The sequence below is a fragment of the Sardina pilchardus genome, chromosome 13 (assembly GCF_963854185.1).
Source record: "Sardina pilchardus chromosome 13, fSarPil1.1, whole genome shotgun sequence".
Classification (NCBI taxonomy): Eukaryota; Metazoa; Chordata; class Actinopteri; order Clupeiformes; family Clupeidae; genus Sardina; species Sardina pilchardus.
This window is the reverse complement of record NC_085006.1, coordinates 18,676,317-18,686,316: the sequence shown is the minus strand read 5'-3', so window position 1 is coordinate 18,686,316 and position 10,000 is coordinate 18,676,317. Positions and strand designations below refer to the sequence as shown.

The 10,000-nt window shown below is 48.4% G+C and overlaps 1 protein-coding gene across 4 annotated transcripts in view; it reads right to left on the bottom strand.

Annotated features, from left to right (window-relative positions):
• Window positions 1–10,000, bottom strand: part of fndc3a (fibronectin type III domain containing 3A) — a 70,016-nt gene that overhangs the window by 19,566 nt on the left and 40,450 nt on the right. For all 4 annotated transcript variants that reach the window (XM_062552083.1, XM_062552082.1, XM_062552084.1 and 1 more), the window contains 8 exons: window positions 9,798–9,874; window positions 7,750–8,005; window positions 6,712–7,056; window positions 5,704–5,762; window positions 3,628–3,902; window positions 2,513–2,572; window positions 1,756–1,894; window positions 355–408 (listed from right to left, as the gene is read on the bottom strand). In XM_062552083.1, coding sequence (XP_062408067.1) covers window positions 355–408; window positions 1,756–1,894; window positions 2,513–2,572; window positions 3,628–3,902; window positions 5,704–5,762; window positions 6,712–7,056; window positions 7,750–8,005; window positions 9,798–9,874 — 1,265 coding nt within the window. The remainder of the gene's footprint in view (window positions 1–354; window positions 409–1,755; window positions 1,895–2,512; window positions 2,573–3,627; window positions 3,903–5,703; window positions 5,763–6,711; window positions 7,057–7,749; window positions 8,006–9,797; window positions 9,875–10,000) is intronic.

The following is a 10,000-nucleotide window of genomic DNA, read 5'->3' as shown; positions in this document are numbered from 1 at the left end:
ATCAAAACAGAGCTAGAAAGATGTGTGAAGCAATCCATTGTGGAGTCAAGATGTGTGAGATTACACGGCTTCACAGAGCCTGGTGCAAACAAGCAAGACGTGGCGATGAATCAACCCTCTCTTTGCATTCTTCAGGTGCTTAGCACATTTGAACAGGCTGCCCATTTTTATTCATATTCATATTCACATTCATACTGTAGCTGCCACAATTGGCAAGTGTCCCCATTAAAAAAAGTGTGTGATAATGAGAGGAAGGGGTGGTGGAGGGAGACATTACCCAAGGGGGAGGGGGAGGGGTGTGTGTGTGTGTGACAAGGGAACAACAATCATAATCAGGCGGGGATGCAGCCCTACCTCGTCCCACTGCAGGACGTAGTTCTGGATCTTGGAGCCGTTGTCGCAAGGCGCCTGGCAGGGGGGTGGGTTGAGAGAAAAGGTTATCATCATTAGACACTGCTATTAGGATCCTGATGCTGATCGTCTGATTGAGGTAGGGTGGGAGAGAGATGCAGGGGGGATCTGGTATGTGTGTATTTGTGTGTGTGTGTGTGTGTGTGTGTGTGTGCATATTTGTGTGTGTGTGTGTGTGTGTGCATCGTGTGTGTGTGTGCATCGTGTGTGTGTGTGTGTGTGTGTGTGTGTGTGTGTGTGTGTGTGTGTGTATTTGTGTGTGTGTGTGTGTGCATCGTGTGTGTGTGTGTGTGTGTGTGTGTGTGTGTGTGTGTGTGTGTGCGCGTGTGTGTTTGAGCGTGCGCGCAGCCGGAAGCGGCAGCAATGGAACACCATCAAGTGCCCGCATCCGTATCGCCCCCGAGTGTCCCTGCTCGTAAAAAGCTCCTGGGGACAATAGACGGGCCCTGGGTGTGCTATTGCTGGATTAATTGCTTCGGGGCGAGACGAGGCGATGAGGGGCGGGGTGGGGTAGGGGTGGGGGTGGGGAGCGGTGGGGTGCGGTGTGCTCGTTGGCCCGCCGAGAGATTAAACCACAGAATGGACTCTCAGTGAAAGAGATGACTCTTTTATGGGCACGCTGGAGCGATCGCGGTGGAGGGGCTGTTATGAGTTTTCCAGGAAATGAGGTGTTTGACTGGTCGAGTGTGTGCGCATCGGTGTGTGTGTGTGTGTGTGCGCATCGGTGTGTGTGTGTGTGTGTGTGTCTGAGTGTGTAGTTGGGCAGGTTGAGAGGGAACGGGAACTCTAAAAGGCTTGGGTGATTTTATGTGGAGCGAGCGCTTGAGATATGACAGTGTAAGCAAGCCTGGGTCTGGTGGGAGGACAGAGAGGCAGTACTGTACTGTGCATACATGGCTGTGCATATGCATGGGTCCAGATAATGTGTGCTTACTGTAAGTGTACGAATAAGTGCATGTGTATGCCGTATGCACATGTGTGGGTGTGTGTGTTTAGACTGAGGTCGACGTTCAAATACAGGCTAAGCAAGTTTTTGCTGTCGTTGGTATTCTTGTGTAGCATAATGTAGTTGTGTGCATGAGATTATCATGTACAAGGGTGTGTGTGTGTGTGTGTGTGTGTGTGTGTGTGTGTGTGTGTGTGTGTGTGTGTGTGTGTGTGTGTGTGTGTGTGTGTGTGTGTGTGTGTGTGTTGTAAGGTCTACTCAGCAACCTGAGGGAATTCTCTATGCCCCTGGCCTTTTTTGGGTGAATGGGTCCATTAACATTGTTGTGTCTGCACAAGTGGTGCTGGCGTGTGTGCGTGTGTGTGTGTGTGTGTGTAAGTAAGACTGAGGTGGTCTACCTTCCACTGCAGGCTGAGGGAGTTCTTGGTGCCGTTGGTCTTCTTGGGTGGGCTGGGGGCATCAGGCTCACAGCTGAGTGTGGTGAAGCTCACCGCTTCTGAGGGAGAGCCTTGTAAACACTTACACATGGCCTGGACCCTACACACACACACACACACACACACACACACACACACACACACACACACATTAGCATAAAAAGCTGTGTACCGTACATACACATCAGGAGAGGCCAAGTAAGTAGTTGCGTATGGACTTTGTAACTGTTCACAGCCACACACACAGGCAGATACTGAGGGATCAGGTAAATACTTTATATTACATAAAGTCTGAAGATAAACATACACACACACACAGACACAAACATTCACTCCAAAACAAATCATGCATGATGACCTGGACTGGTCACATACACATAGGAGTCAGTGCCAGCCCTACATGTTTATGCACACAAAAACTATCCCAAGACACACACACACACAGACACACACAGACACACACAGACCCACACACACTTTATGTAGGTCATAGCATCCAACAAATTGCCAGTGCTTTCACAAATCACCGGCACACACCCTTAGCCAGGGTGCATGGCAGGCGGGTGTTTCCTGTTGGGGTGACAAGACTGTGTTTCCTGTGCTGGGCACGTCCACTGACGCCACTGAAATATTCAGGCGGTTTATGTTCTCCTAAATAATACAGCAGCCACCCGCGGGCTCCAGGCACCGAGCACCATCGGGGCCCACGGCCACCCACCTGACGTGGTAGTCTGTTGCTGGTCTAAGGTCGTCGATGGTCGCGCTCAGATCCTCACCACTGGGGAGGGAGAGAGAGAGAGAGAGAGAGAGAGAGAGAGAGAGAGAGAGAGAGAGAGAGAGAAAAAGAGAATGAAAGAAAGAGTGAAAGAAAAAAGGAGAGAGAGAGAGAGAGGGGGGGGGGGGAGAGAGAGAGAGAGAGAGAAAAAAAGAAAGAGTGAAAGAAAAACGGAGAGAGAGAGAGAGAGAGAGAGAGAGAGAGAGAGAGACAGGGGGGGAGGGAAAGATATTACTGTTAAAGAGGAGTAGTAGGGAGAAAAAAACACTAAACTAAAATAAAAATAAAAATCCAAAGTCAGCAGTCTAAAAGGAGAGGGAAGGGCTGGGCCTCAGCCAAGGTGCTGTGCTCCAGAACACCAGCTGGCTGCGTGCACACCAACTTTGTTCAGAGTTTCCTCATACAGTACGTTTGTGTATCCAGAGCTTAACCACTGTGTGATCGGTGTCATGTCAGGTCACCACATTTCATTTTGTGTGTCTTGCAAAGAAAGAAATGTAGTAATCAGCATTCATTTCTTAGATGAATTACTCCCTTCACCCAACCGACCTAAGACCTCTGTCCACACAAAAGTAAAATAGGCTAGGCCAGCAGACACAAATCGATTTGCATTAAAACAGGTGTTACTGTATTGTCTTCTTTTTTTTTTTTAAAGAAATATATATTTTTCCCTCCACATTATCTTTGGCATTTCTGGTTAAGTGGACTAACTTAAATGTACCGCTAAACACACCAGTGAAGATGACAGCCATGGACACTGAAGCTTCTTTGCTTTGGTTTTACCGGTTAAGTCTTGAAGAATTACTGGGCCTCATCTCTTTAGATGTACATAACAGTCTGCCTGTGCTAACAAATATACAGCACTGGGTCTTTCATACATTACTCAAAGTGAGACAAAAAATTAGGCAAACAGTGTTCATTTGAATATCATAACCCTAGCGCAGGAAACACTTCCGTTAAATGCCCTTCATATGCTGAAAATGTCGATGTCAAGACCCATATCTGTCAGTTAAGATGCCACTCTTGCTGCAAATATCTCGCAGCCCAGCCCTACTTACCTGAATGCACTCTTGTATCTGCCGTCTTTGCCACTGTAGGAGACGGACACCTCATAGGTGAAGGTGGGGTCTGGAGGTGTCTGATCGGCCTCCTCTTCCTCCTGTGCTTCCTCTCCCTCCCCCTCACCCTCACCCTCACCCCCGGCCTCGCCCTCCGGCTCCGTCTCTCCCTCCTCCGCTGCCCTGTCCCCTGCGCCCCCGGCATCGGCCTCGACCTCTGGCCTGGGAGGGGCGCTCCAACTCAGAGACAAGCCCCGCGCATGGATCTCAACCACCTGAAGAAGCAACCAATGGAGAGAGGAAGAAGTCAATGGAGAGAGAAATCACGCGACACGACACGACACAACACAACATAACATGGCACAACACGACACACAACACCACACAACACAACACCACACACAACACGACACCGGACGACACCACACGACACCGCACTCGTAGGCCGAAGAAAGGACAGGAGTCAGGCGAGGACACAGAAGATGAGGATGAGAAATGCTGATCACTGCAGTCTGTCTGTGAGTCACACATCACACTCATCGCGCACTATGACATATCACCTCTCCAGCTTACTGGCTTACTATTCCTTCCAGAACTTTCTATGGGGCATGGTGGTCACGCTCTCCCTTTCTTAATTAGGCTTTTGGTGAAGGCAGCATGGGAGCACGCCTACAAGCGCTGCTCCCCTGGTTTAAACTCAGTAGAGAGTGTCTGAGTGAAGACAGACTTGGTGTTAGCTTTCATCATCCCTACGGATGTGCTACACAAACACAACCTTTCCCCACTATTTCCCCGAGATGTGTGGGGTGTGATCCCTTCCTCTCTATTCTGTTCGATCAACAAGCTTTAATTACAGTGGGAATTCAACAATAGACTCCCATTCACAATCTTTTAATTGCATTGGCTATTGAACAATACTAGCATTTTAATGAGCACAGATTGCTAATGTGAGGGAGCAATAAAGCGAGCGAGAAGACATATGTAAATAGCTCCTGTTGATACCTCCATTAGTGTTCATGGACGCTAGCTATTTGTTCGGCTTGGATGTAAATGCAGCTTGTGGGCATTTTCATCCGTCTCGGCGCAATCAAGGACCACTCTGCATTTCATTACACAATCTGCTCCCTCTCTCTCCTGTCTGGCTCGCCATGGAGTTTTTCGCTGAGACACGCAGTTGCACACCAAACAAAACATTGCCCAGGCCAAAGGCCCTTACGTCCTGTTCCAAGCCTGAGACTGCACAAAAAAATAACGCAAAACAACAACATAAAAATAAAAAAAAAAATTAAGGAGGAAAATAAATGATTTATGGTGGCAAGGAGGACACGAGTCTTTCCTCCTTACATCCGGCTGTTCTGCTTGCGTTTTCATTTCACTAATAACAGCTGGATATTAAGGGTGGGGGCGCAGCGGCGGATAATAAAATCTGAATGGGCCCAAATCTGAGATGAATCACGGCCATTACCGTAAGCGGTTACGAGATCTACAGGGAGCTGAGGAGAATTCTGCGCAAACACCGTTTTTCATATTCCGTAAACTAGTTATCGTTAGGAAAATGTCAACGCAGCATCCGAGTGCCTTAGCTTCAGCAGGGCCCCTCTTGCACACAGGAGCCAGATGTGTTTTTTATGAAGCCAGCAGTGGCAAAGCATAAAAAACACATTCAAAATCTACATTAAAAAGATGTAATATTTGTACTGGCCTGTGTGTGTGTGTGTGTGTGTGTGTGTGTGTGTGTCTCTCTGTGTGCATGTGTGTGTCTGTGTGCTTTCAGATGAATTAACAGTATTTGTGCTGTCAAGTCTGTCTGTACTCACACTAAAAAGCACAGCTTTCAGAGTCACCCGTACACACACACATACACACACACCACACATAAAAAATGCTCCCTCTCTCCCCCACACACTCCCACACTGACTGCCATTAAGACGTGTGGCAGTGTGCTGGGCCCCGCTTTGCAGCCACAGCTGTTCATAAAGGAGATGAATGGTGTGGTGGAGGGGAACATGGGAGAGTGTGTGTGTGTGTGTGTGTGTGTGTGTGTGTGTGGGGGGGGGGGGGGGGGACTGTACTCACCACTGGCTTGCTAATGTTGTTTAGCCTCGCTTGCAGTGCCTGTGCCTCTTCATCCAACTCTGTGGAAACATGACACCAAATGCAATTATGATTAACAGTACTTACTCCCCCACATCATCACTCTCTATGTGAGCCCCCCACACACACACACACACTATTGAGATACCTGCACAGTAACTTAGTAACAGTGCTGTTGCATGCATACATATGGACACGTCTCCTGTTCTGCAATACCTGTGTTATGGCTATTGCTACAATAGCAGGGAGTGGGAGAACAAATGATATTCAACTGCGATTACTTAGCAGTCCCGTCAGTTTGAGCAGACAGGACAACAATGGGCTGTTTAGGAGGTGATGGATAACACACAAGCCCGGATTGTTTTTTTTAGGCCGGCGTAATGAACCTTGAAGGGAATGTGGCTGGACTGGGGCCAAGTCAGGCCTTGTTTAGGTGAAGGGCTAAGAGCTTGACAAATGTCTGTAATCACAGATGCGGTAATAAAGATGAATAGACCCATAGGAAAACCAAGATACTAATTATTTTCAGGCATTTATTATCAGCGTCCTGAGTAGAGGACCAGCGATGGGGGAAAATTGATTAAGAAAATGATGAACTACTGCAGGGCACAGGTGCACTGCAGCAGAGCTCAAGCAAAGGTGAGATAAGATACATAATGAGATATACCTGTATCTACACATTTGGATACATTTACAGAAGCACGGTCTGCCAGTGTAACGTGATCAGGGCTTGCCTTCCTTGTGAGAGGGTTCATGGCTGAAACGTCGTTCAATAAAAACTGGCATCGGATAAGAGTGTGCAGTCTCCTCTCCTTCAGGGTTCATGTGTGTGTCATGGTTTCAGCCGTACAACCACAAGACCATCACACACACACACACACACACACACAAACACACTAGCGAGATGCTAGCAGCGATCCTGAGCTAACAGATCTGAGCCTGATAACCAAGGCCCGATTATGCAGCAGAGTCCGGTTCTGGCCCCCTTACCTCCGGGCTCCATGACCCTCTCGCGTCCCCCGCTGGCGGCGGAGCGACTGGGCGAGCCGGGGGATCCGCTGGGGCTCAGCTCCCGCTCCAGCCCCTTCCCGCCCAAACCGTTGTGGACGTCCGAGACCAGCGGCGTCCCGCGGCTCTTCTGCGGGGAGGACGGAGGGCTGTCCTTGTTGGGTCCCCCGCCTCCTCCTCCTCCACCTCCTCCTCCACCACCTCCTCCTCCTCCTCCTCTCTCTCCTCCCTGTCGCTCCTTGAGCTTCTTCTGCAGCCGCTCATAGGTTTTGTTAGCCCTTTCGTCGCGGTGCACAAACTGCGGGCGGCCGTGGGGGGAGTGGGGGTCTGCAGACAACAGAGGAGGCAGGTGGAGGAAGGGTTTAATTGAGCAGAAGGACATAAGTAGTGGCCTGTGGATTAAGTGGAGTGCGACAGCCCCACGGGAGGGGGGTGGTGTGTGTGCGTGTGGGGGGGGGGGGGGGGGGGGGGGGGGGTCTGTGCAATAAAAAGCCTTCCAGAAGGTAAGTATGTGTGACGTGTGTGATGAGTGATGTGTGTGTGTGTGTGTGTGTGTGTGTGTGTGTGTGTGTGTGTGTGTGTGCCTAGCTCTGTTCTGTTGAGTGTGTATGTGTGTGACTATACGGGTTTCAGTCTGTTCTAAACAAGCTGTGAACTCTGTGAGAGGGCCATGTGTTGACTCCGCACCCTGTTGTGAGGATGCACAAGAGGATTGAATGAGTGTGTGTGCATGAGTGTGTGTGTGAGTGTAAGTGCATGCATGTGCGTTCCCCACTTACCCTGCTCTGAGTTTATCTGTACAGGGTACATACTGAGCGCTAATGCTTCTAGTAACTGTATGTGCATGTACAGTGTGTGTGCACGTGTGTGTGCGGAACGGGAACTCTGGAAGACTTGGTCACTTTTATGCGGAAAGGTAGAAGGATAGAAAGGGTCTGTGCATACCTGACCGTGTATATGCATGTGTGCAGATAATATATATATATGTGTGTGTGTGTGTGTGTGTGTGTGTGCGCTTACCCTGTTCGGAGTAGATGTGTGCGGGGTGGTACTGTGAGATGTACTCGTGTCTCATGTCGCTGGCGCCGCCGGCCATGCCTGAGTAGAGGTGCGGTGGCGGCGGGCCCATCATGGTCGGGTGTGGCAGGAAGGCGGGCATGTGGGCGTGAGGGGGCGGCGGCGGGGGCGGCGCGTGATGCAGGGGCGAGTGCCCGCCGTGGTGGAACTCCGGCTGGGGAAGCACCAGCACCCGCCGAACACCATTCTCCTCTATGATCTGAGAGAGAGAGAGGAAGAGGATTGGGTCGATTATTATAAAGCAAGCGTTATTTCGCCGTTTGTTTACCCCCCCAAACAGATATTGTATCGGTTTGCATTGTAGCGTTAAAATACTGCACACTCTCGATGGCTCGATGAGGCTGGTATGTCTACAGGCTTAGAAAATAAAAGGCAGGTCTTAATAAGTAGCCTAATCTGCTGATAAAACCTCTTAAAACCAACCAGATCTCCCACTTGAGCTACTGTAGTTCTATGCCTCTGCTTAAATCGTAAGACTTAAGAGTAGACATTAGAACACACTTGCACAGATGAAAGGCAGCCAGTGTTAGCCCGAGAGTGAGAATGTTTAAACTTCTGTCAATATGGACAGGCTAGACACATTGTTCTATCCATTAGGTTCTCCACAATTCTGTTGTTCGGTTCATTTTACAGATACCAGGAGCACAAAAAAATAGGTTACAGAGTGAGGAAATGTTAAAGAGAGGTTTAAATGGTGACTCCACACCCTGATGATGTCTTTGCTGAGCAAAACCTTTGTGTGAAAGAAATTAAAAGGCCAAGCCCAATTTTGTGTGCTCAATCTAAGCATACAGATGACTGTCCCAAATACTGTATGAGTTCGGCAATTGAAGCAAATCCCAGGATATTAAATTACATTTTACGGAATGTTTGCTCAGACAACACTACTGCTTCAGAGTCCAATAGAACTCCTTTGAATCGAAAATTTAATTGAGAGAGAGAGAGAAAGTAGGAAGGAAAGAAGGAGAGAAAGAAAGAAAGAAAGAGAGAGAGAGAGAGAGAAAGGTAGAATAAGAGGAAGCAGAGGAAGAAAACACATGATGAAATGGATGTTCAGATGAAGGGGAGGGGCAGCAGAAGGAGAACACCATGGCATGTAATCAAATGGATTAAGGCATGAAGGTGGGGGACACAATAGACATCATACATAACAAAGGTTAAGGCATTTTTCAATTTTTTTTTTTTTTTTAATAACCTGTTTCAATGAACATTTGAACTAGTGAAGTTCGGTCTGGAAGTGTTCCGTTGAGGAGCAACTATGAACAAACCATAGCTGTTCGGACCAATCAAATTGTCTGGGCGGGCTTTGTACAGTGATGGACAAATGAGCAACAGTGTCTCTCTCGTCCATCGCGTCATCTGAGCACGCTTCAGGTGATTTGTGATTTGACAGACGGTCAATCGAAATTGTTTTATCACTGAAAATACTGTACTTATTTATGCAAACTCCAGCCAAAGTGAATAAGTGGTAAAACTTTGGTTTCAGTTTTGCATGTAATCAGAGGAAAATGGTATCTTTGCATTGTGACATGTTGTTCCTTCGTTTGTACGAAATCCTTGATGGGCCACCTGTTTGCTCAAGGGGTTTGCGAAACCCTTGCCCAGCTGTTTTCAGTGTGAGTGGTGTTTTCGGTGTGAATGGATTTTTTTTTCTAAAAACGTGGTCTTAGATTTCGCTATCGCGTGTTGTACAAGACGCTGACAGCGCAATAACTTTTAAAAATGACCGCAAACAATGTGATGACATTTGTGGAGAAGAGGGATGCTGGTTCGGGCGTTCTTCCTACAGCTCATGGTAAGCTATTCCGTTGCTCTGATTGGTTAGGTCTATCCAATCAAGTGCAGAGGCATATCCCCCCCCTGTATCGGTTGAAACACGGCCCATAATCACGTCCCAATGGAGCGGTATCAGACTCAAATTCTGACTAGAATTGAGTTTGACGACGCCAGGCGAGCAGTATTCATTACTGGACTGTCTGTGATGAACGTACCTGTGAAACGTATCCAGGAGGCACATAGATTGGAGGCACTGAACCATTTGGGGACATCATGGGAACCTGAGCAGGACCTGAACAACAGCACACGCGCACACACACACACACACACACACACACACACACACACACACACACACACACACAGGGAGAGAGAAAGACAACATTTAATATTCATAATCTCATCTATCCAATAACAC